Source organism: Arachis ipaensis, chromosome B07 (assembly GCF_000816755.2).
Source record: "Arachis ipaensis cultivar K30076 chromosome B07, Araip1.1, whole genome shotgun sequence".
In the NCBI taxonomy this organism is placed as follows: domain Eukaryota; kingdom Viridiplantae; phylum Streptophyta; class Magnoliopsida; order Fabales; family Fabaceae; genus Arachis; species Arachis ipaensis.
The window spans coordinates 105,350,823-105,377,668 of record NC_029791.2 but is presented as its reverse complement, the minus strand read 5'-3'; the positions used below and the strand labels follow the sequence as shown (position 1 = coordinate 105,377,668).

Sequence of the window (26,846 nt, the reverse complement as noted above, 5' to 3'; positions counted from 1 at the left end):
GAAGCACCACACCAACTCCCCCAAGTCCGACGACGTCGTCGAGCTCCCACTCTTCCCTCTCCCACTCGTCCTATTCCCCGGTGCCATCCTCCCTCTTCAGATCTTCGAGTTCCGCTACCGCATCATGATGCACACTCTCCTCCACACCGATCTCCGCTTCGGAGTTATCTACACGGACGCCGTCTCCGGCACCGCCGAAGTCGGCTGCGTCGGCGAGGTCATAAAGCACGAGCGCCTCGTCGACGACAGGTTCTTCCTCATCTGCAAGGGCCAAGAGCGGTTCCGCGTCACCAAGGTTGTGAGGACCAAGCCCTATTTGGTAGCGGAGGTGACGTGGCTGGAGGACAGGCCTTCGTCGGCGTCGGAGGACCTTGACCTGGAGGGGCTTGCCGGCGAGGTGGAGACTTACATGAAGGACGTAATTCGATTGTCGAATCGGTTGGGCGGGAAGCCTGAGAAGGAGGTTGGGGATTTGAGAAGGAACCTGTTTCCGACGCCGTTTTCGTTCTTCGTTGGGAGCACCTTCGAGGGCGCACCCAGAGAGCAGCAGGCTTTGCTGGAATTGGAGGACACGGCGGCGAGGTTGAAGAGGGAGAAGGAGACACTGAGGAACACACTCAACTACCTCACTGCTGCTTCTGCGGTCAAAGATGTCTTCCCTTCTTCTTCCTCTTCCTCTTGAGATCGCATAGTCTTAAACAAGTTAGTTCTTTAGTTAAACAAGGAGTGTGATTAATTGTAGTTAGAATATTCTCTTTCTCTCCTTACATATATTGGCTGCAAAGGGCAAAACGCCAAGCTATTATTGCATATGTTCTGTTTTGCTCTGAAACCAACACCACCATGAACCTATTGGAAAAATCTGTAAATTTTTTTTGGTTATATTTTTCCTTTCCTTTATATCCTTAACCATCCTGCCTTAAAGTTGTTTTGATTTTGTGATACATGTTAAACAGAATAATAAATACAATTATTGTAATTTGTATGAACCAAAGGAGGAGGAAAATCAATCAGACGTATGATATAAAACTACACTAGTTCTTCTTGTTTGCAATTAAGACTTGCTTATAGTGTTAAATAACAAGAAACTAATACTTGAAACCATAATGGGATTTCATCACAGGCAAGAGTTATTAAATCAATTTAGCAACTGTACAGCTACAGGCATATGGGATTATCTTTACCATCCAGTTAATTTTGAATCAGCTATCTGGCGTTAATATTGCTATCTGACACTGACAGCATTAGATTATCTTTTAGAGTAGTTTGCTGCTGATGTATATAGCCAAATAGGACTACTGCTTGTTAGCAACTGCCGCATCAGTTACTATATTATAGGTGACTCTGGTAGTAGCAATCTGTCATGTTAGCTTGTAACAAGTCTCGATAACAATGTTGATTGTTGAAACATGCGAAGGAAATAACTGCTATTGGCAATTTTCATAATCTTTTTGGTCACATTATGCAGCTTCATGGATTCATCATTGATTTTAGTTGTTTATCAAACACATAAGCCCCGTATGTATGTCGACATAAATGTTCTTCCTGGTTAGCCTTGTATGACTTCTTGCACACATTATTGGCTACTGAGTGTTGTTGTAAGGTTGCTAAAAGTCTAAAGATGGTTTTAGGGTTATTGTTTGCGTTATAGTTGAATACCCTCTGTTATAGTTGACCTTAAATAAATGAAATGATAATTCTTAAATCGTTCATGTTAATTTCTGTGATTGAGCTGTATTAGTAATAATGCTCTTCGCTTTGCAATCTCTTCACCCATATGCTCAATGGATTACTTATTTATTTATTTTAATATATTTGCTTCAGGGATTTTAGTCACAGCACATTTGGCAAAGGCCAAAACAAATAGGGACAAAGGGAGTAAGATGAAAGGTCAATTACATAAAGAATGTTTTTCTGTTAGGAAACAAATCATTAAGTTAACAACGAACTATTAACGATATTAGCATGATTTGTTTGGAAGAAAAGGTTATTAACCGCTTTGCCGTCCAGCGAGAGTAAATTTTGGCAATCAACAGAAGTCTAGAACATACAGAATTTTGGCAACTTGCATTTAGTTTACTGTATGAGTTATGACATATTACCAATTAAAAGGGATTGTAAGGGCAAGTATAATGTCTTATACTCACAAGAATTACCTCCCTGCATGTATTTTCACCAAGACGAAGAACAATTGCTTTAATTTATCCAAGTTGTTCTTATATGGTAAGAGCTCCGAGGTCTCGTCTTAGAGGGAATCGAGTTTGTCTCGTATACTTCGGCAAGAAAAAGAACACAAAGGATAGGTACCTGCAAAAGATAATTCGACGCTCAAGTTAGTATGAGAAGTATATCAGAATAGTAAAATTAAGAGATAAAAGATAATTTATATAGAGATTAAATTATAATGACATTGATGTTATGACCATTTGATAATTTAGTCATGATAGTCATTAAACTTGTTACTTACAAACTCAAAATTAAAGCAAATAGAACCAAGTCATTCTCATCATGTATAACGGATTAAGCTGAGTTATGGCTTGTGTAACGGATCACAAGTAATTATGCCTAAAATCCAATTCACATAGTCTAAAGGTGTTAAACTATGGAAGGAAGCAGTGGAAGCTAGGTATTCCACTTCCCCTAGAGTGAATGGCGTTTTTGGCGTAGGGAAGCCCGCGATAATCTTCCCAACTAGAACTCAGCTTAATGAAAAGGGGCCGAATGGCTAACCAGGAGAAGATAGCCCCAGCAACTTGGGAAGCAAGTTATTCAGATATGTTTTCATTCTCGTAATTGACATAAAAGAATATAATAGGCTAATAAAACTGAAGGCTCCAAACATACGATGATGTACTTACTACTTTATCCAGTATTACATTCAGATTGGGAAAGCAATAGCTATATCCATATCATCCATTTGTAAAATAATTGTGTTTCCTTCCAAGCCCTAAAAATCTGCTACATAGTATAACAATAATGACTCCTTAGATACAAACAAGATAGGAACTAAAATGACTTAATGATACAAATGGATGACATAGAACATTAACCCTTAACCAGAGCTCCAACCTCTTGACCTACGGATAGAGTCTTTGTTCTCATATGCCATCGTTGTTGTCCCATTCGAAACTCTCTGGAAGCATACAGACAGTTAGTAAGCATAAATCAAAATTTGCAGCCAAGAAAACATAATAATCAACTAACATGACTGATCTTAAAACTTGTTAATAGCATAACTTAGATATGATTAGAGCATGAGAGTTTGCACAAGTGTGGTAGTATAGTAGGTAACAAATAAGAGCAGTTCATACAAACCTTAAGACATTGAGCGTTTCTTATATCACAAATAGGATAATCCTGAGGGCAACAATGGCTATTGTCCTTACAGCACACAGCAGAGTCTAACCCACAGCATTTGTATGATAAGCACAACCCAAGAACACGCCACGAGCAGCAACAGGTTTCCGCTGCTGGACAGTAAGTAAACAGATTACATTTTGTAGGACCTGGTGGTGGCGGAGGAGGAGGATTAGGCGTCGTCTTGGTTGGATACGAAGCTAGCATGTTGATGCCGCATATCCCTTGAGAACCGTTGTTTCGCACCATGTGTATGTAACCATTCATTCCCCATGATGTTCCCCACGAGTTCTTAACAATCCAATAATCTACTCCGTTCTCTGAACCATACCCTACAATCAACACTGCATGATCCAAAGCAGTTGAACATGGTCCGGTGAAGATACCCTATTGCAGAAAACAAAAAAATGATCAACATTTAATTACACAATTTTTAACTAAACAAAATTATACATTGTTGAGCAACAAGACCAACCTGAGAGTATAACTGAAAAGCCCTAGCACTGCCACATATGCCTACACTTACAGGCTGAGTTGCAACAGCCTCTAGGAGCTTCTTCTCATTACTTGGGAGCACATCAGTATAACCATCAATTGTAACAACACGCCTCTTCATCTATTCATCAATATCAATTGAAAGAAAAAAAATAGTTGCTATGTAATTCACAATCACAACTTTGAGAGGCTAACAAGCACAATCAACATTTAAGCGAGTAAATACCTTGTTCTTGTTGCAAGCGGCATCATGAGCAAGGAATGGATAATCGCTCTCAGTGTCGATTCCGTGGTTATCAATCACAAATTGATAAGCATAGTCCATGAGACCACCTTCACAGCCGCTGTTGTATTTTTTATCACAATCAACCAGTTCTTGTTCAGAAAGGCTTTCAAGGGTCCCTGTCACAATCTTATTTATACCTTCAATAGCTCCTGTTGCAGAGAACGCCCAACAAGCCCCTACATAATAGTAATATATACTCATCACTGAATCTCTCAAACATATATATAAGTCTGCATAGTACTAAAAGAGAGCGGGGGAAAAGCTTTTCCTTTCCCCCAAAAGCTGTAAATTTTATTCCTTTAGAATAAAGCAAAACTAAAAGGACAAGTCTTTGTTTGATGGTGATACTGAAGTAAGATTCAAAAGATAGTGAATCCACAGAAAAGCATGAATTGGAAGAGAAATGAGGTAGTGTACCGCAGCTTCCTTGGTTTTTGACGGGAGTAACCGCCCCTTCATTTCTCCAATCAATTGAAGAAGGAACCTGACGGAGGATATTATTGTCATTGTCATTGTCATTGTGATAGCGGGACTGGTGATCTTGATGATTCTTGAATCTGAGGAAGGAAGAGGAAAGAGCGCCAAGATGAGAGGCCTTGAATTCTTGGTGGGTAAGATCGGCGAAGGCGTTGAGGGAGAGGGTATAAGGGGAATTAGCCATCTGGTTGTGACGCTGGACATAGTCATAGTTGTCCTGGAAGACTTTGAGGCGGTAGCTTCTCTCTTCGTCGGAGGAGTATATCTTGCCGTGGTGGTCACACCAGCTCCGGAATAGTTGGGAAGTGTCGGAGGAAGAAGCAGAGACGAGAGTGACGAAGAAGAACATAAGAAGAAGGGAGAAGATGTGCGAAGCCATGGTTTCACGAAAAAATAGGGGCAAAAGGACCATAGGCATATTATAAGCCTGCTTCTTAACTCTGACCTGACCTTTGTAAACCAATCACGAAAATGAGAAATGAATGAAGGATCCACTCTCAGTCCAGCAACTTCCCCAAATTCAAGTTTTTTCTTCCACCGTTCGATGTCCCAGACAAACAATCACCCAATCCAATTTTATACAATTTTAACCATTTATTATTTAATTTTTGAGAAAAGGAAAAAGAAACCAAGTATGCTTAGTTGCTTATTATAAGTTAGGGTAAAAAAATTGTTCGATCCTATTTTTTTCGTGAAATAGAGCACATTTTAATTATTTTTAAATTTTAGTTAGGTCTTTATCTATTAAAGAAAAGGATTAATCTTAGCATACAAGCGATTAACACTTACAAGTGTTACAAGTCCTAAAACTTACTAACACCATAAACGCGCTCCTAATGTTACGTACGTTTCACGCGTTATATAACAGAATATTAATTCAATCAAAATCAATTAACGCGCGAATATATAACTTCCAATTTTCAAAAGATTTCGTTACCTTTTTTGAATCTCTTGCCAAGTTTCTTCGTTCTCCTTCTTGCGTTCTTCCCTTATCTTTTCGATCGTTCTTTTACCTGCGTTTTTATCACTGGTTTGTTCTTCGTCATTAAGCTGAGTTTCTCTCACTGTAACTCTAGCTTCGTTTTTTCGGATTTTCTGGTTTCTGAAATCAAAGTTTGAACTTGTTTTGAAGATAATGGATGATTCAACCTCAAATTGTCAGTTGAATCATGGCGAAGTGAATTTTGAATTTGAATCGAACGAAGTTCCTGAGGTTTGATTTAGATTCAGCTAATTACGATTGCTCTGAATTTGATGCAGTTATTCGTCTATGATTGTCTAGCTGAATAATTCGTGAACATTGACTGTGAAATTAATGTGTGAACATAATCTGTGGATTGAATATAATGTATTAGTTTCGATTAATAATCTGCAATTTATAGCAGACGCTCGGGTGTAGATCAGAACTTTTTGGGTGTATTTTAGGGATGTTTTGGGTGTATTTACGGTTTATGGATTTTCCTATTATTTTAGTTGACTTGTTGTCGTTCAGGTGTATATCAGGAGTCATTGGGTGTATTTTAATTCAATTGTTATTTTTTTATGAGGTGTAGAAATTCTATAGTATTTTCTTGTTTTTAACATGTTGTATTTTGCAGCCCCTCTTTGTTGTTGATGATCACCTTGTTCCCAATGTTGGAATGACTTTTAAAACCCTTGAAGATGCTACAAAATTTTACAAGGACTATGCCAAGGCTGCAGGTTTTTCTACAAGAGTTCGGAGCACAAATAAAAAGGGAAACGAAATTAAGAATCAATTGATTACATGTAGCAAAGAGGAAAAATGGAAATCTAAAATATCTTCGACCGAGAAGACAAATCCTACAGTTGGTTTAAATTGTCCTGCAAGAATTTATATACATACATTGAAGGATGTTGGTGCTTGGATCATTTCGAAGGTCGTGCTGCACCATTCACACCATTGCTGTCCAACTCAAGCAGAGATGCTCAAACAGCACAGGGAACTAAGCATGTCCGTTCGTCGTATAATAGAGAATAACGAGGAGACCGGTATCAGACCAAGCAAAACATTTCAATCATTCGTTGCGGCAGCTGGGGTCATCGCAAGTTAAATTTTATTGAAAAGGATGTGAGGAATTACATCACAGGAGAAGTGCGAAATGTTTCGGAATAAGAAGATGCAAAGGAATTCGGGAAATATTTATTGATAATGAAAGAGAAGAATCATAATTTCTTTTTTGAGCTCGAACTCGAGGATGATCAATCGATTAAGCTTGCTTTTTGGGCCGATGCAAGGAGCAGAGCTGCCTTTGAGTATTTCGGAGATGTTATTTCATTTGACACCACCTACAATACAAACAGGTATATGCTGTTCTTGTTTATGCTGCTAAATTAATTTTGTTCTATGAATCTACTGCAGAGGTGTATATTGGATGTTCTTTGGGTGTATAAATTCATTATATGGGTGTACGTAATGACTTTCATTCTGCAATGTCGTAATTTGGTTTAGGTATAATTTGGTTTGTGGTTCTTTTGTCGGGGTGAATCACCACGGTCAGTCAATACTTCTTGGATGCGCTTTGATGAAAAATGAAGAAATTGAGTCATTCAAATAGTTATTTCAATGTTGGCTTCGTTGCATGGGGGAAAATGCTCCGAAAGGGTTTCTCACCGATCAATGCGCGTCAATGAAAAGGGCTATAGAGGCTTGTATGCCAACAATAATTCACCGTTGGTGTATTTGGCACATCACGAAGAAGATTCCAAGCAAATTAAATGGGTACAAGGGACACGCAGAAATTGAACAAGAAATGAGCCAAGTTGTTTGGAACTCTCATAGCAAAGACTCATTTGATAGGAATTGGAATGATTTTCTGCTGAATTTTGGTCTTGTGGACAACAAGTGGCTTTCAGGTAATGTTGTTTAAAATCTATAGCAGAGGTGTAAATTGCATGTTTTTGGGTGTATTTATAGTATGTCTTTGGGTGTATTCTGTAGATTTTTATGAAGACCGTCATATATGGGTTCCAATCTATCTGGATCATCACTTCTGGGCAAGGATGAAAAGCACACAAAGGAGCGAGAGCATGCATTCATTTTTTAACAAGTTTATTACCCGGAACAGCTCGCTTATTCAATTTGTCAAACAATACGATAATTGCCTCGGAAGTAGGGAGCAAGCAGAGAGAGAATCAGATGCTGCAGATTTTCATACGGTCATTCCGTGTGCAACCAAATCCTCCATTGAAGCTCAGTTTCAAGATGTGTACACTCATAAAAAATTTAGGAAAGTCCAAGCACAATTTAGAGGAAAGACAAATTGCATCACTAGATTAATGAATTCTGTTCTAGGCTATTCAGTATACGAAGTTGGAGAACAAGTTTCCAGCTCAATATTCAACAAGTTTGTAGTTACTTACGACTCAGTTGCAGCCGAGGTAAAATGTCAATGCTTATTATTCAAGTCAAGAGAGATATTGTGCCGTCACGCACTAAGTGTGTTAAGCTTTGAACGAGTAAGCCAAGTGTCATCGAGATATATATTGGAACGATTGAGCAAGAAGGTAAAGAGGCGACACACACACATCAAGAGCAGCCACGATGAGCCATTGTTGGAGCCAAGAAGCAAGAGGTTTGACGAATTGGTTTTTCGTTCACAAAATATTTGCGAATTTACATTAGAATCGGAGGAGCTGACTGCCATTCTGCACCGTGCGTACGATAACGTCATGGTTGAGATGGAAGCATTGAAAGCCAAAAGGAAGGGGACATCTTCGTTATCTCACGAAGATGCCAACTTGGAATCCATTAACAAGCTTCAAAGCCCTCCAAGGATTCGAACAAGAGAACGTCCAAAAAATAGGCTAGGTTCAAAGTTGGACAAACAGATTACAAATGCCTCAAAGAAGAAGAAAACGAAAGCTTTAAACGAGGTAAAAGTGATGTTCTTTAAATATGTGGTGATTGAGTTTAATTTTCTCGTTAATAGTTTTGCTAATATGTGAGTTTATTATTTCTAGTTAAACGTCTTTGATGCTGCATCAGTGGTGCGTCCAAATTCCAGCCAATATCAAGGACGTGTTATGAATTATCAGTTTAGGCAACCAGCAGCAGAGGATAACTTTTTGGGTGTATAATTACAGAATATGAGTGTAAAGCACTATTTTTTGGGTGTATTTCTGAATTTTCTTGTGTTTCACATTATATATATATATTCGGCTGCTGCTGTTTATGTTATAAATTATTGTTATTTTTTTATTTGTTATGGTTTAAGGTTTTTAGGGTTTAGGGTTTTAGGGGTTTAGGGTTTAGGGTCTAGGGTTTAGGGGTTTAGGGTTTAGGATTTAGGGTAAAGCATCAGGGGATAAAAGTTTAGGTAATATTCAACTTTCTTTGGGTGTATATTCAACTTTCTTTGGGTGTAAAATGTTTTTTTTTGTTTTATATCTGGTTTGATGTTTTCCTTCATATTTTACCACCTGTAATACAGAGCTTTTGAATACAGCACAAACAGTCTAACTATGGAAAAAAATTTTATTGAATAGAACTGGTTTATAATTGGCAAATTTTTGCAGCATGTGTTCAATTTGTTACAAGACTACCTAACAGTTACATTACTCAGTGTCAATATTATTAGAATATATCTGACAATATGGACTCAATAATAATGAGGATGGCTTGGACGGTCTTATTGCATTACTCCCCCTAATGGCTTCAGCTTTGTCTTGATTCATTTCATTGAATAGAATCTGGGAAGCATATTCTACTCTATAGTGGTCCACCTCATCCTACAGTTAAAAATAATATTCTGTTTAATCAACTATGTTAATTGAGTAAAGTAATACAGAGTTATATAGTTTTAAACACATTTACCTGGGTCCAATTGTCCGACTCATACTTCAACCTTTTAATATTTTCGGGCTGAATTATCTCAAGCCACTTCATTATGTAAATAGCACAATCATAGCTGAAAACCAAGAAAATAAATTACAAATTACATATAGAAAAGTTTAATTTTCAGAGTGAAAGATTTATACCTTGTCTTTTGGCCTGAGATGTTAATGTATGGTGGTTCAATTTTCTTGTCCTTGTCCTTTCTCTTCAGAGGTTCCCCCCAGCATATACTCTAATTCTTGAAATTACATATCCCTTAAAACACAAAACAAATCAGTAATATATGAATAAATTAAATAAAGGAATACACCCAAAGGAGCACAAACTTACACCTTATATTGAACAGAAATACACCCAACTATTAAAATACAGAACACAAAACGAACTTACAATGAATTTATTTAGGTCCATTCTCTCATCGGATGGACATGTCTTGTGATATGGGTCGAGTATATAAAATTTTTGCTTTCTTGTATCAGCCACCCATAACCACCAATGTTGTAAATGGCAAACAGGTGCAAAAATCTAAAGCATGCCCACATTGAACAGTGTTTTATTTTATTTGGCATATAAGTAAAGAATGGTACTAAGAAGATTTACAAATGAAAACTTACATATGGATGTGATGCTAATTTTTTTAGCTCCAAAAAGGGAATAAACATTGGGTAGTCTTCCACCCTGAATGGCTTATTGGTTTTAGGTTGTAAGAATTCCCCATTTGGATGATTTCCAATGGCCATGTTCTGCAACAATTGTGAAACAACAAATGAAATACTGAAAATATACTCAAATGAATACAGAAAATACACCCAAATGAATACACAACTTACACCCAATTGAACACAAAAAATACACCCAATTGAACACAGAAAATACACCCAATTTAAGACCGAAAATACACCCGAAGAAATACAGAAAATACACCCAAAATTTGTTGAAGAAACCCTTACCACAATATCAGGGGGGAGACAGTATACTTCTTCTTGAAACCTTTTAATCTTTTGCTGGTTAAGGATGAGGCACATGGCAGAGACAATCTAAAAAAAGATGCCGAAATCAATTTACATCAATCAACATTGCAGTTAATTTTGGTGATAAAAACATTAATGTTATTCTAATATTACCTCAACTTCTATATGTGTATCAGCTAAGAGTGATGCGAGGTGGACTTTTGACAAAATATATCTATCTTGGGCATTGAGTGTGCACATGGGGTCATACTCATTAGTTAGTCCATTTCCGTATGTCTTCACTCGTGTGGCCCAGATGTAGCATTTCTCTTTCATTTCAGCCGTATTCTCATTCGTCCTCGCAGGAGTTTCAAACTTCTCGAAACTTTCTCCGCCACTCTCCTTTTGAATCTGTGGACTTTTTCCTTCTGCTTTCGCCCCACTACTTGCAATTTTTTCCACCAGATCCCCTAATTGTTCTAGTAGTTTGGGCATTTCAAGAGTTTTTGCCCGTTCTCCCTCTTGCGTTGCCGCCCCCTCCTGCGTTGCTGCTTCTTCTTGGCTTGAATCAGTTAAGTCGAGGCTGAATGATGGCATCAGACCTTTTTTAGGAATGTACGATGCTGTCCGTGCCATCATCATGAGTGCAGTAGCGTCTACTGGGGCTGGATTACTGCGTGATCATGTATAACGTATTATAAGAATAGGAATACATGAATGATAATGAAACATTGATTTTACTCTGATGAACTTACATTTTAGATGGAGCTGGTGGAAGTGTGGGTGTGCTTTCTTCAGGTTTTTGGGGTGGTTCTGGAGTGCTGCAGGGTTACATAAAATTAATCATGTTATAAAAAAACTAGTCAGAGATCAGTCGTGAAAATATACACCCCAACAAGGATCATATACATCCCAACAGGGACAATATAGACCCAAACTGTAACCAAATACACCCCAAGATTATTCCTTACCTTTTTGTAGTTCCTTCATTATTTTTTTCACTTGGAGATTTTGCATGGGTTGGTTCAATTTCTGGCACAGGGGTTGGTTCATTTTCTGTCACAGGGGTTTGTTCAATTTGTGGCACTGGGATTGTCTGGGACAGAGGTAGACAAACTTGAATTGGAAGTCTAAACAAAACAAAAATAAAAGGTTAAGAAAGCCCGTGAAAATAAAATGGTTATAAGGTTAAAATTTACTCGAAAAACTCACATAGAAAGCGTTTCTGTTTGTGACTGTGTCTCTTCCCGCAGAACCATCATGTTCTCCTCAGCTTGGTCATTGGGTGATTCTTCTACGAGACTCAACCAGAAATACACCATAAGAAAGTCAAAAAATACACTGCTAAACCACTATTTTATGGTTTATCTTGTGCTCAATTGAGTGGTTTTTATCAACTTTTTACCCACTTATTCATACTATTTACATGGTTTTACATTTGCCTTCCTAATTATGTGCTTTGATTGAAAACATGCTTCCTTGGCCTTGAGTTCCCTATGTTTAATCCTCTCTTATTACCATTATATGCCTTGATATGTGTATTAAGTGATTTCAGAGATTACAGGACAGGAATGGCTCAGAGGATGGAAAGGAAGCATGCAAAAGTGGAAGGAATACAAGAAGTTGAAGGAACTGCAAAGCTGTCCAGCCTGACTTCTTCGCACTAAAACAGTCATAACTTGAGCTACAGAGATCCAAACGACACGGTTCCAATTGCGTTGGAAAGCTAACGTCCCGGGCTTCAATTTGATATATAATATGCCATAGTTTTTCTGACGTTAGGCGACGTGAACGCGTGCTCCACGCGGACGCATTGCAGTGACGAAAATCAGCGTGACAGATTTCTTCTCCAGCGATTACTGGGCTGTTTTTGACCCAATTTTCGGCCCAGAAAACACAGATTAGAGGCTATAAAGTGGGGAAATCCATTAATTCATGATCATAAGCTCATAATACACAATTTTAGGATTTAGATGTAGTTTTTAGAGAGAGAGGTTCTCTCCTCTCTCTTAGGATTTAGGATTTTAGGATTTCTATTAGTTTAGTTCAATTCATCTTCATTCCAGGTTCTATGTTCCTTCAATATTTATTTTCTACTTTTATTTACTCTAATACGTTTATTTGTATTTGATTTATGTTGCCCAATTAGCTTACGAACCTTTTCATGTTATGACTTGAATTTATGTTTAGACGTAATTTGATGTGTTTCAGATTTATGATTGCTTTATTTACATGAATGCTTTTAAATTAATTTAGAATTTTCCCTTTGGGCTTTGGTTAAATAATTGGTGACGCTTGAGTTATCAAACTCGAGGTGTTGACTGAAAATTGGAATACTTCAAGAATTAATTCAAGATCCAATAACTCTAACTTTTCCTAAGGAGAGACTAGGACTTGAGGAATCAGAATTAATTCATCCACTTAACTTACCTTCATAGTTAGAGGTTAACAAAGTGGGAGAAAAATCCAATTCTCATCACAATTGATAAAGATAACTAGGATAGGACTTCTAGTTCTTATACCTTGCCAAGAGATTTTATTATTGTTAATTTATTTTAGTTGTCATTTAAATTACCTGTCCCTTATTTTAAAAAACCCCCAATTTACAAAACTCATAACCAATAATAAGAACATACTTCCCTGCAATTTCTTGAGAAGACGACTCGAGGTTTAAATACTTCGGTTATCAATTTTAAAGGGGTTTGTTACTTATGACAACCAAAACGTTTGTAAAGAAGGAATTCTTGTCGGTCTAGAAGCTATACTTACAACGCAAATTTATTTGCAAAAATTCTAGATCGCGCGAGAGTTTCACTTTTTCAAAATGGCGCCGTTGCCGAAGAATTGCAAACGTGTGCCTTATTATTGGTTATTGTAAATATTTGCTTTTTGCTTGTTTATTTGTTTTTATTTTTGTTTTTATTTTTTGCTTTTTTTAATTAAGAGGTTATTGGTTTTTATTTAGTTATTAAAAATTTTTCAAAAATTTATTCTTCGTGTTTATCTTGATCTTTAAGTTGTTCTGAGTTGTTTTCTTCATTTTGATCTAAAAATTTTAAGTTTGGTGTCATTTTATTGTTTTTCTCTTTCCTTACTAAATTCAAAAATTCAAAATTTAAAACTCAAAATTTCAAATTTCAAATTTCAATTTTCAAAATTCAAATTAAAATTTTAAAAAACAAACCTTTTCAAAATTTAAATCTTTTTCAAAACTTTATCTTATATTATTGACTTTTTCAAAATTCAAATTTCAAAAATTTAAAATTTCAAATTTCAAAATTTAATTTTCAAATTTTAAAATTTAATTTTCAAATTCAAAATTTAAATTTCAATAACCTTTTAATTTAAAATTTGTTTTTATTTTCATTTTTAATTTTTATTTACTATTATGAGTTCTCACCCCTCTCGCTTTGAGTTTGGTTCCAATGCTGTTGCAAGGAATAGAAATTATAACAGGAACATGCATCAAGGTCAAAACAATCAGAGATGGAAGGAGCCACGAGGATCTGATCAACCCTTTAGGCAACAACACCCTCCAAGATACCATAGACCACGACCATTCCACAATGCATGTCAAAACAACAGTTATGGTGGACCCTTCCGTGACAACCAATACCCACCTAACTGCTATAGTCAAGAGCCATTCTGAGGTGCATACCAAGACGATAGATATGGTGAACCCCCATTATATACCTATGACCCACCTCCTCAACATCATTTTGGACCACCATACTCACAAGCTCCTTACCACCAAACACCCTCATATGATCCTAACCCTCATCCACCATACCAACCACCTTATGAACCATGTGAACCATATATAGAACCACCCTAATTCCAAACCAATTACTCCCAAGAACCACCACCTCCATATGCACCATATCCATATCCATCAATCCAAGAGCCTTATGGTCCTACTTATGATACCCAATCGGAACAAGAATCAACGGATCGTCTCAAGGAAACAGTGGATCAATTTCATGCAACCCTTCATCAATTGGAGCAAGCGATACATCAATTAGCTTCCCGACGTTCGGACACTCAAGAAATCCCATGGCTTCATGTGGACAATCTAATGAAGAACGTAGCATGAAGGAGACATTAGAAACTCCGGTGGACAGTAAGGAGTATGAATTTGTACTAGAACAAGTGGAGGAAGCCGGAATTATTGAAGAAGAAGAAGTGGTTGAAGACTTGGGAGATGCTGAACCTCCATGGGAAAGTCAAGACATAGAACCTCCTTCCAAGACGGTTGCATTTGATGTTGAGGAGGGTGTACAACCTCCAAGGTATATCATAGTTGAAGACTTGGAAGAGGTTGGTGGTGCGGTATTTTACAACCACACTTACTAACCGACAAGTGCACCGGGTCGTACCAAGTAATACCTTACGTGAGTAAGGGTCGATCCCACGAGGATTGATGGACTAAGCAACAATAGTGTTTGATAGGCTTAGTTAGACAAATAAAAATTGGTGTTGAGATGCAATATAAAAGACATTAAACAATATCAAAAATATTGAAGAAGGGCAAGTAAATGCTTTGGAAAAAAAATATGGAGAAGATAGTTAAAGTTTCAGAGTTATCTATTTTTCTGGATTAATTTTTCTCACTAACTATTTTAATTATGCAGGATTTAATTTATGGCAAACTGTATATGACTAGACCCTAATTCCTTAGACCTTCCTAGTCTCCTCTAAAATTCATTAACTGCCAATTCCTTGGTCAATTAATTCCAATTAGAGGGTGATAATCAATTCCTAGTTTATATGCCACAAAAACTCTAATTATCTAAGAGGTAAAAGGATTATATGTCACGTATCCTATTAAATTCAGATAATTAAAATTTAGGAGAAATAGTTTTCAAGCTGTTGTTCAGGTAAAGAGCTTTTCCAAGTTTTATAAGAACTCAAATAGAAAGAGGGTCATACTTCCATTCCACCTAAATTCATAAAATAAAGAGCGAAAACAATTCTTAAATTATAAGTCCATACATAAATTAAAATAGTAAAAGCAATAAAATTAATCCATAGAAATAGACAGATCTCCTAACCTTAACAGTGGAGGTTTAGTTACTCATGGAAAAGAGAAAATAAGGATTCAGGTAAAAATGTACAGCGTTACCATCTAATGGCATCAGATTCCTTTTTATAACTAATCCTAATAAATTTAAAATCTAATATTTAAAATTAAACTTAAAATAATAACTTTTTCTAATTTAAGATTTGAATTTAAATTTGAATTAATTAACAGATCTTTAGTTGATGGGTGGGGACCACTTGTTCTGTCCATTCTGCAGCTTCTAATCTGTGTTTTCTGGGCTGAAAATTGAGTTAAAATAGCCCATAAATCGCCCCAGCATTTTTCTGCATTTTCTGCACGTGGCGCATGTGACGCGTCCGCGTCGTCCACGCGTTCGCGTCAGGCACGCGATCGCGTCATTGTGATTTCCTCCATTCCGCGCAGTCGCGTGAGCCATGCGTCCGCGTCGGTATTCGCTGGTCATCTCCTTGGCTTCTTCTCTTTCTCTGCAGAAACTCCATCAAATTCTGCCAAATGCTACCTAAAATAAACGGTATTGTACAAAACTCAAAATAGCATCCATAGTGGCTAAAATATAATTAATTCTTAATTAAATTCAACAATTTAGATGCAAATTCACTAGGAAAAGATAGACAAGATGCTCACGCATCAGTTGGTCAAGAGATGGAGATTATAGAAGAAGAAGCACAGCCTCCCATGCCCTTGGTGAGCAATGAAGAAGAGATCAAATTGAAAGAAAGCTACCAAGAAGAAGAGGTTAATATTGAAGAAACTTGCAAAGAGGTGGAAGTTATCAGAGAAGAGCACAAGGGAGTGGAGCCTGCAAATTCGTTAGAAATACTTCCCCCTAAGTTGCCATCATCCTTCACAACATTCAAGTGGGTAAAATTCATATCCCTTAGCTTTCTAATTCCACTTGAATATGGGCTACTGGAGACGAATAGTCAACTTAGAGCTCTTTGTGGTTTTAAGAGTAAGAGGAAGATGGTTAGTAGTTGGAGTTGTCAATGCAAGGGTTGGTACAATTCTCAATTGAATGGGTTTAGGAAGTTGTTTGGATGTCTTAGTGAGAATTCAGATTGCTTATCACCCGGTTGGAACAAAGATGGTCAATAAGAAGACGGGTGCAAAGGCAAGGTCTGGGACCCCGGAATTCAGTCTAGAAATCAACACTCTTGGGGCCTTGTCACTTGCTTTAACCTGCTTGAAGGCTTTCTATGCCTAGTTTGGGATCCCGGAGGCCATTGGAATCACAAACATTGGTGGAGATTCCTGGATGAGTTCAAGCACAAGCCACCATAACAAAGAACTCCCCAAATGTCCAACTTAAGGACTTTAACTAAAAGTGCTAGGTGGGAGACAACCCACCATGGTATGATCGTTCCTTTTTCAATTTTAATTTTATTTTGTTTTGTTTGTTTTTAAGTTTTATTCTATTTTATTGAACCTGGAATTATTCATAACATCTGCATACTGCATTATGCATTTTGCATTAAAAAAAAAGCACGCACGCAACGCGGCAGCGTCGCTGACACGTCCGCGTCACAAGTGCATTAAGAGAAAAGAAAAGTGAACAGAGAGTCACGCGAGAGCGTGGCTGACGCATCCGCGTCATGTGGGAAAAATTCCTCCCACGCGAACGCGTGGCCCTGTAAAATCGACGTAAACGAGTGTTTGACAGCAAGTTAGGATGGAATGGGGCTGGAACGGTGCTAGAAGCACAAGCCTTACCACGCGAACGCGTGCCCTACGCGTCCGCGTCGTTTTGCAAATATGGCCATCCACGCGATCACGTCAACCACGCAATCGCGTCACCCAATAATTTGGCAAAAAGAATTTTACACATAGAGTTGCGCGACCGCGAGGCTGCCGTCGCGCCAATCGCACAAATTAGGCCACGCGATCGCATGACCCCGTGTCTGCGTCACCTGTGCCGCACAACTCATCCAAATCAGTGCCAATTATCTTCTCTTTTCTTTTCTAATCCTAATTTCTTCTATCTTTTCTTCTTTCTTTCTTACTTTATTTCTTTCACTTCTCATTCCTTTTCACCTTCATTCTATTTTACTTAATTTATTTGCATATTTTATTCATTGCATCTTAATTTTTTGCATATTTTTCTTTTCTTTTCTAAATTCATTATTTTACCTTTGGTGTTAATTTTCTTATTTAACTGTTGCATCTTCTCTTGAATTATTTTGGGTGCTTAGTGACTTGTTTTCTTTTGGATAGGTAATATTATTTATATCAATGCCAATCTTTTATACCTGTATTACTTTTACATTGACATGAATTTATATTATCTCTCCTTACCCACACTCTCTTCCCTATTTTTGCAAATTTTTGCATTCTTAATTTGCCATGTACTTCTACTGTTTTCTCATTTGCATGTTGTAGCTACCATGTAATTGAGACCCTTATTATCTGGCATTAATCCAACCATATTTATTTTATCTTTATTTCTGGGTTACTGTTCTTCTTTTTCTCTTCTTTCAGGCTGGCCACCGAAGACGGAAAAAGGGAGAAACTTCTATAAGGGGAGTCAAACAAGTCCATCTGCACAATCCTTGAAGAAAAGCATCAGTTGGAACAACCCGTCCACCTGCACATCTCAGCATGCACCGAGGACGGTGCAATCTTTAAGTGTGGGGAGGTCGATATTGATCTCCATGGGTTAGTTACTCTTCCATCACAACACCAATGGTTTATTTTCCTTGTTAGTTGTTGCATTTACAAATTTGATTGCATGATTATTTGATTTTATGCATATTTTACCACTTGGTTGAAGTAATATTTTTTTTCAAGATACCTTTTAAGAGAATTTCACTAATTTGAATAAAATTTAATGTTACATTTGTTTGAAGAAATATTATACTGGAACATGGTTTAGAGCTTGAACACACAAAACCTGTGAGATTTTTGAGCCTATTTGAATTGGTTGCATTTTACCAACCAATATTTTATTTTTGGTGTGTATTTTTCTCTCTAAAATTGTGATCTTTGTCTTGCTTAATTATATATTTCTATGGTTTGATGTATGCATACACTTACATGATTGAGGCCATTGTTTCACTGAGCTTACATACCCATATGGCCTTACCCTTTCATTATTCTTTGCAAACCAATGTTGAGCCTATTATACCCCTTTGTTCTTTACTTTAGCACATCATTAACTCTAAGCGAAAGATAATAATGCCCTTAATTTGAATTCTTGGTTAGCTTAGACTAGTGAGAGTGCTCATGAATTAAGTATGGGAAAAGTTGAATTTGGAAATATTTGGTTTGAGAATTGAGTATGTTAGAATTTTCTGAAATGTGAAAAAATGTTTAGGACATGATTCATGCATCCAATAATTTAATCATATGCATTGAGAAAAATAAAAGAAAATAAAAGAAAAAAAAAATATATATATAAAAGAGAAAAGAAAAATAGCAAATAAGAAAAAGGGGACAAAATGCCCCAAAGTAAATGGTGAAAGCAATGCATATGTACTGTACTTGAAATTAGAATGCATGAATATATGGAAAACATAGTTAATGGATAGTTAGATGTGGTATTATGATTACATGGATTGTCTAAAGTTAGGTGGAAAGTTTAAGTTAATTAAGGATTCAGATTTTAGTCCACTTGGCCAAATACAATCCTACCTTGACCCTAACCCCATTACAACCCTTAAAAGACCTCTTGATATGTGTATCTGTGCATTAAATTTATGTTGATTGTTAGATGAAGAGCAAGCCTTAGAAAGCAAGGTTAGTAGAGAATTGAGAGAATCGAACCTAAAACACTTGAGTGATTAGAGTGTATACACTTCTAGTGAGGGTTCGATGCTCGATTCTTTGTTCCCGGCTTTCATAAGCTATTTTCTTCTGCAAGTCTATTTGTACTTCATTTTCATGATTTGAATTAGTGAAATTCAGTTCATGTTTGTTCTTGAAAGGTTTATTTACTTTTCACCAAGTTGGTAGAAACATTTTGCATTTAGTTGCATTCATATAGATAGGATTACATTTCATATATTTTACCATTCATCTTCACTCCTTTATAGCTTCTCTTGAGCTTAGCATGAGGACATGCTAATGTTAAGTGTGGGGAGGTTGATAAACCACTATTTTATGATTTATCTTGTGCTCAATTGAGTGGTTTTTATCAACTCTTTACCCACTTATTCATACTATTTGCATGGTTTTACATTTAACTTCCTAATTATGTGCTTTGATTGAAAACATGCTTCTTTGGTCTTGAGTTCCCTATGTTTAATCCTCTCTTATTACCATTAGATGCCTTGATATGTGTGTTAAGTGATTTCAGAGATTACAGGGCAGGAATGGCTCAGATGATGGAAAGGAAGCATGCAAAAGTGGAAGGAATACAAGAAGTTGAAGGAATTACAAAGCTGTCCAGCCTGACTTCTTCGCACTAAAACAGTCATAACTTGAGCTACAGAGGTCCAAACGACACGGTTCCAGTTGCGTTGGAAAGATAACGTCCCGGACTTTAATTTGATATATATGCCATAGTTGCCCTAACGCTAGATGATGCGAACGCGTGCTCCATGCAGACGCATTGCAATGACAAAAATCAGCGTGACAGATTTCTTCTCTAGCGATTTCTGGGCTATTTTTGACCCAATTTTTGGCCCAAAAAACACAGATTAGAGGCTATAAAGTGGAGGAATCCATTCATTCATGATCATAAGCTCATAATACACAATTTTAGGATTTAGATGTAGTTTTTAGAGAGAGAGGTTCTCTCCTCTCTCTTAGGATTTAGGATTTTAGGATTTCTATTAGTTTAGTTCAATTCATCTTCATTCCAGGTTCTATGTTCCTTCAATATTTATTTTCTACTTTTATTACTCTAATACATTTATTTGTATTTGATTTATGTTGCCCAATTGGCTTATGAACCTTTCCATGTTATGACTTGAATTTATGTTTAGACGTAATTTGATGTGTTTCAGATTTATGATTGCTTTATTTACATGAATGCTTTTAAATTAATTTAGAATTTTCCCTTTTGGCTTTGGTTAAATAATTGGTGACACTTGAGTTATCAAACTCGAGGTGTTGACTGAAAATTGGAATTCTTCAAGAATTAATTCGAGATCCAATAACTCTAACTTTTCCTAAGGAGAGACTAGGACTTGAGGAATCAGAATTAATTCATCCACTTAACTTATCTTCATAGTTAGAGGTTAACAAAGTGGGAGAAAAATCCAATTCTCATCACAATTGATAAGGATAACTAGGATAGGACTTCCAGTTCTTATACCTTGCCAAGAGATTTTATTATTGTTAATTTATTTTAGTTGTCATTTAAATTACTTGTCCCTTATTTTAAAAAAACCCAATTTACAAAACTCATAACCAATAATAAGAACATACTTCCCTGAATTCCTTGAGAAGATGACCCGAGGTTTAAATACTTCGGTTATCAATTTTAAAGGGGTTTGTTACTTGTGACAACCAAAACGTTTGTAAAGAAGGAATTCTTGTCGATCTAGAAGCTATACTTACAACGTGAATTTATTTGCAAAAATTCTAGATCGCGCGAAAGTTTCGCTTTTTCATACACCCAAAACATTCAAAAGAAAGACAGGCTTTGTTTTTTGAGAACTTACATACTTCCAGTTTTTGCTTTTTTTTTCCTGCCTTTTTTTTCTTGAATAAAACATTAAAGGACTTTTTTTCTAAAAAAAATATATATAGAATTAGAAGTAAAAGGTAATAAAAGAATAAAAGCAACGGTTATTAGAAAGAGAAATTACATGCTCTCCGCCGGTTTGTTTACGCTACTTTGATCTGTGTGTCCTTGAGACGAAGGATCATCACTTCCTAAGTTTACCTCCGGTATTCTAAACATAGAGTAGATATTATTCATAAAAAATACCATGTTGTTAAATCAGGATAACAAGATTTTATCAAATAAAGCTTCTTACGTTTCAGATGAGACATAGTGACCTTCTGTCGATCGCAGGTCAGCTTCCTTCTCCCTGGCAAACAAGAAACATTTATTAGCAAAGAAAACACCTTAAAATCTGAAATATACACCCCAACAAGACATACCCCTGTGCATCAAATTTTTCATTGTTTTCCCTTAAGAATTTTTCTAATTCTTTAGTTCCAATTTCAGATCTGACAGTACATGCATAAAAGAACATGTTAACAAATATAATTTTGATGATAAACGGTAATATAGCTTACAAAGTACTGTACCCATGATAGGATTGAGCTTGCTCAGGAGATGAATCCTCAACAATGACCTTTTTCTTTTTAGATTGTGTCCTGGGGGGAAAAAACAAGTATGAATCAGAAATACAAAATTAAATTGATCAGAAAATACTATCCAAATAAGTGCTTACTTTTGTGGTGTTCTCTAAGTCTTTTTCTTTGTTTTTTGCTTCTCTACTGGTGATGATTCTTCGCTTCTAAAAGTTAATAAGAGACGCTCTGTTAATACATGAAATTTTGATAATAAACCCAAAGGAAAGCAATAATAATTTCAAAACATTACTCATCATTTGATTCAGATTCTGAATCATAATCCTCCTGAATCTTCTTCCTTTTTTTGGATTCCATTCTGGAAGGCAAAGAATTGATATTTAAAAACATACTAAAAGGGACAAAATACACCCAAATGAATACACAAAATACACCCAAATGAATACACAAAATACACCCAAATGATTACACAAAATACACCCAACTGATTACACAAAATACACCCAAGTATGTTACTTACTTTTTGGCTGTTTGGGTGGGTTGTTTTCTTGTTGGTTCTTCTGAGTCTTTTTCAGTCTCAGACTCAGAGGTAGAATAGACTTCACTTTCAGTTGTTTCACTCTCAGATGATGATGAACTTGCCTTCCTTTTTTTTGTTTTTTTGGTTTTTTGTTTTTTTTTTCTTTTTTCTTCATTTGTTTCATTTTCTCCTTTGTTTCTACCATTTTTACAATTCCTTGAAACAGTAGAAACGTTAGTTAACAACAACCACATAAATAAAATACACCCAAGATATTTTGTTCACTTACCATATGTTCATCCATTTCAGCTCTCATCCTCTCAACCAACTGCTCTATATTCTAGTTGACAATCCATGGTTGTGCAACTATTTCTTTTCCTTTCTTATCTTTTTTGTTGACAGATGGAAATAGACTATCATCAGGACAAATAGGCAGCCGTCAATTGATTTCTTCTTTTTTAGATTGTAATTAGTGATGCCCTTGATGATGAAATTCAGAACATGTGCTCCCTAGTTGCCCTCCTTTATTTTGTCCATCTTGAAAATAGGAGCTAGGTGCACAGGAGAGATTTTGTTAATTGTGGTTGGCAACGGGAACGCCATCTGTATATAGAGGATGAAAATCCTCTTGAACATGAGGTGATCCTGTTCATTGCCAACACCAATACTCATCATCTCATCCGTCAGACTTTTTAGAGTCTTCCCTTGGAATCTTCTAAAAATCTGTTTGTTCTCTTCAGAAAGTTCCTTATAACTGACTTCATAGGAAAAAGATCTCCTACAAAAAAGAAAACAACATACAATGAAAATCACTCAAACATCAGTCATATGCACCCCAATATCCCCTATATACACCCCAACATCACTGATATACACCTATGTTTGTTTCATGATTTACTTGATGCGTTTAGCCCAAGCGCAGCCCCTATTGTACTGGGTAAAACTCTAAATGAACCGTAGTCGGTTTTTAGTGTGTTTTTCCCGAGTTTAAAGGAGTTAGCAAACTCCTTTAATAATTGGTGATGCACCCTTAGTGGCGGGATGTGCATCAGTCCACCAAAACCTAAATCCCGAACTATTGCTTTCTTTTTCTCGCTCATATTTCCAAATTTTTCACTCAACAAGTGGGTTGCACACTTCAAGTCCTTGGTTTGCTGTAAACAAAGCAAAATTAGAGTCATTAGAATAAGATATATATGTATTAAGGAAAAATGTCTTATTCTAAGACATAAATTTGTGCTTACATTGTATTTTTTTTACCTTGGTTTTTGCTTGCCATTTTGATGTCAGGGCATTTTGGCCAGTTTCACTGACCTTTTCTTTACTGTTTTTAGGGGAGTTTCATGCATTTCCTTAGAAAATAAGCTAGTTTTGGGTAGATATTCACTTACATCTTGATTCAAGCATACATTGTGCACTTTACATGATTTCATGAGGATTTTGCATGAATTTAATGACAAATTGGATGTTGTATTTCCCATGACTTGGACTAGAACTTTGATGCACTCTATTGCTTGATTTCAGGACAATGGAAGCAAGGAAGAACCATGATAGCAGCCACGTTAATCTAATTAACGTAACTCCTAACGTGGAATGGGAGTTTTGAAAGAGCAGAAGATTGATGGTTTAGAGGTTATAAAAACTCTCGTTGTAAGTATAGTTACTAAACCAAGCAATCAACCTTTCTTACAAAAGTTTTGGTTGTCACAAGTAACAAACTCCTTTAAAATTGATAACCGAGTATTTAAACCTCGGGTCGTCTTCTCAAGGAATTGCAGGGAAGTATGTTCTTATTATTGATTATGGAGATTGTAAATTTGGGGTTTTGAGAATAGGGAGCAAGTAATTTAAATTGCAAATAAAATAAATATATAACTGTAAAATAAACTTTTGGCAAGGTATGAGAAATTGGAAGTCCAGCTTGGTTATCTCTCTAAACAATAATGAAAGTTGAATCTTAATTCCTCTTAGTTAACCTTTAAACCAAAGGAAAGTCAAGAGACTAATTAGTTTGACCTTCGAATCCTATTTATTTCCTAAGAAAAAGTTGGGATTATTGAAGTGAGTCACTCCTAAAACTAAGAGAAGTCCTAAATCCTAATCCTAAGAGAGAGGAGAGAACCTCTCTCTCTAAAAATTACATCTACTCCTAAAATTGTGAATGTGAGAGCCCTCATGAATGGATGCAGTCCCCCACTTTATAGCCTCTAATCTGTGTTTTCTGGGCCGCAAACTGGGTCAGAATCAGTCCAGAATTCGCTGGTTTCGAATTTTGCCACGCTGGATTTCCGTCACTGCGACGCAGTCGCATGGATCACGCGGTCGCGTCGCCTAGCGTCAAGGGAACAATAACATATTATATATCAAATCGAAGCCCCGGACGTTAGCTTTCCAACGCAACTGGAACCGCATCATTTGGACCTCTGTAGCTAAAGTTATAGCCGTTTGAGTACGAAGAGGTCAGGCAGCTTAGCAATTTCTCCAACTTCTTGTATTCCTTCCACTTTTGCATGCTTTCTTCTCATCCTCCAAGCCATTCCTGCCTTATAATATCTGAAAACACTTAACACACATATCAAGGCATCTAATGGTAATAAGAGAGGATTAATAATAAGCAAATATAAGATCAAAGAAGCATGTTTTCAATCAAAACACATAATTAGGAAGGAAATATAAAACTATGCAAATAGTATGAATAAGTGGGTAAAGAGTAGATAAAAACCACTCAATTGAGCACAAGATAAACCATAAAATAGTGGTTTATCAACTTCCCCACACTTAAACAATAGCATGTCCTCATGCTAAGCTCAAGAGAAACTATAAAGATGAAGAGGAATGATAAAGAGTATGAAATGCAACCTATGAATGTAACTACATGCTAAGATGTTTCTACTTACTTGGTTAAAAATAAACAAATCTTTCAAGAACAAATATGAACTGGATTTCACTAATTCAAATCATAAAAATGAAGCACAAATAGACTTGCAAGAAGAAAATAGCTTATGAAAGCAGGGAACAAGGAATTGAGCATCGAACCTTTACTGGTAGTGTATACACTCTAATCACTCAGGTGTTTAAGGTTCGATCTCTCAATTCTCTACTAACCTTGCTTTCTAAGGCTTGCTCTTTATCTAACAATCAACATAAATTTAATGCACAGATACACATATCAAGAGGTCTTTTAAGGGTTGTAATGGGATTATGGTCAAGGTAGGATTGTATTTGGCCAAGTGGACTAAAATCTGAATCCTTAATTAACTTAAACTTTCCACCTAACTTAAACAGTCCATGTAATCATAATACAACATCCAACTATCCATCAACCATGTTTTTCACATATTCATGCATTCTAATTTCAAGTACAACTCATATGCATTGCTTTCACCACATATTTTGGGACATTTTTGTCTCCTTTTACTTATTTGCTCTTTTTCTTTTCTTTTTCTCTCTCTTTTATATATATATATATATATATATATATTTTTTTTTTTTCAATGCATATGATTAATTTATTGAATGCATGAACCATGTTCTAAACATTTGTTTTCAAAAGATATATAATACCCAATTCTTAAACCAATTGTTTCCAAACCCACTTTTTCCCACACTTAATTCATGAGCACTCTCACTAGTCTAAGCTAACCAAGGATTCAAATTAAGGACATTATTATTTTCCGCTTAGAGTTAATGATGTGCTAAAGTAAAGAACAAAGGGGTATAATAGGCTCAAATTGGTTTGCAAGGGATAATGAAGGGTAAAGGCCATATGGGTATGTAAGCTCAGTGAAACAAAGGCCTCAATCATATAAGTGCATGCATACATCAAACCATGAAAATATAGAATTAAACAAGACAAAGATCACAATTTTAGAGAGAAAAATACACTAAAAATAAAATATTGGTTGAAAAATGCAACCAATTTAAATAGGCTCAAAATCTCACAAGTTTTCTGTGTGCAAGCTCTAAACCATGTTCCAGTATAATATTTCTTCAAACAAGTGTAATATTAAATTTTATTCAAATTAGTGAAATGCTCTAAAAGGTTTCTTGAAAAAGAAAATAGAAAAGCAAGCATTGAATAGTAGAATAACATAGAGAAGTGCATAATGCCATATGAGCTTTTTCACAAACACATAGCATGCATGGTGAAGAAGGTATAGAAAGTATTACAGTGAATATGCAAGCAATCCTTTAAAGAAGATAATAATAATTGTCAAACATATAATGAGAAATAATGACTCAAATAAAATTCTAACACCAATAAAAATAATGCAATGAATGAAAGTATGCAAATAAATGAAATAAAATATAATGGAAGTGAAAGAAAATAAGAAAGGAAGAAGAAAGAAATAAGAAAAGAGAAGAAAAATAAGGATTAGGGAAGAAAAGATAAGAAAATTGGCTGATCTGGATATTCTGTGCGCTGCCTGTGACGCGATCGCGTGAGTGACGCGGTCGTGTGGTGTGTGATAAGGTCAGGTGACGCGGACGCGTGGGTCACGCGATCGCGTGGCCAATTTTGTGCGATTGGCACGAGTGTAGCCTCGTGGTCGCGCAACTCTCTGTTCGAAACTCTTTTTGCCAAAATTCTGGGTGACGCGATCGCGTGGGGCATGCGATCGCGTGAGTGACCATCATGG

At 36.2% G+C, this 26,846-nt stretch overlaps 2 protein-coding genes and 2 long non-coding RNA genes across 11 annotated transcripts; 1 reads left to right on the top strand and 3 right to left on the bottom strand.

Moving 5' to 3' along the window:
* Positions 7 to 909, top strand: LOC107607564 (lon protease). Its single transcript, XM_021106134.1, has one exon. It carries the CDS (start codon positions 125 to 127, stop codon positions 680 to 682), a length of 558 nt encoding a protein of 185 aa, XP_020961793.1. The 5' UTR covers positions 7 to 124; the 3' UTR covers positions 683 to 909.
* LOC107610040 (cysteine proteinase COT44) lies at positions 1,880 to 5,179 on the bottom strand. Of its 7 annotated transcripts, none has more exons than XR_002350246.1 (7): positions 4,556 to 5,179; positions 4,079 to 4,314; positions 3,833 to 3,973; positions 3,316 to 3,744; positions 3,070 to 3,133; positions 2,859 to 2,958; positions 1,880 to 2,307 (listed from the first exon to the last, which is right to left on the bottom strand). XR_002350246.1 is itself a non-coding variant. In XM_016312107.2 (6 exons), the coding sequence occupies exons 1-6, from the start codon at positions 5,031 to 5,033 to the stop codon at positions 2,246 to 2,248; spliced, it is 1,410 nt and encodes a 469-aa protein (XP_016167593.1). In that variant the 5' UTR covers positions 5,034 to 5,179; the 3' UTR covers positions 1,880 to 2,245. The 7 variants fall into 7 exon arrangements, 4 of the variants coding, with proteins under 4 accessions (XP_016167593.1, XP_016167595.1, XP_020961791.1 ...); XR_001613381.2 differs by having other exon boundaries at positions 2,279 to 2,307; positions 2,859 to 2,955; XR_001613380.2 differs by having other exon boundaries at positions 2,859 to 3,133; positions 4,556 to 5,178.
* Positions 21,110 to 21,452, bottom strand: LOC110264703. Its single transcript, XR_002350877.1, has 3 exons — positions 21,404 to 21,452; positions 21,233 to 21,319; positions 21,110 to 21,154 (listed from the first exon to the last, which is right to left on the bottom strand). It is a non-coding gene; the product is annotated as an uncharacterized LOC110264703 (long non-coding RNA).
* LOC110264702 lies at positions 21,563 to 22,442 on the bottom strand. 2 transcript variants are annotated; one of them, XR_002350876.1, is made up of 4 exons: positions 22,207 to 22,442; positions 21,827 to 22,044; positions 21,728 to 21,749; positions 21,572 to 21,599 (listed from the first exon to the last, which is right to left on the bottom strand). It is a non-coding gene; the product is annotated as an uncharacterized LOC110264702 (long non-coding RNA). The 2 variants fall into 2 exon arrangements; XR_002350875.1 differs by having other exon boundaries at positions 21,563 to 21,749.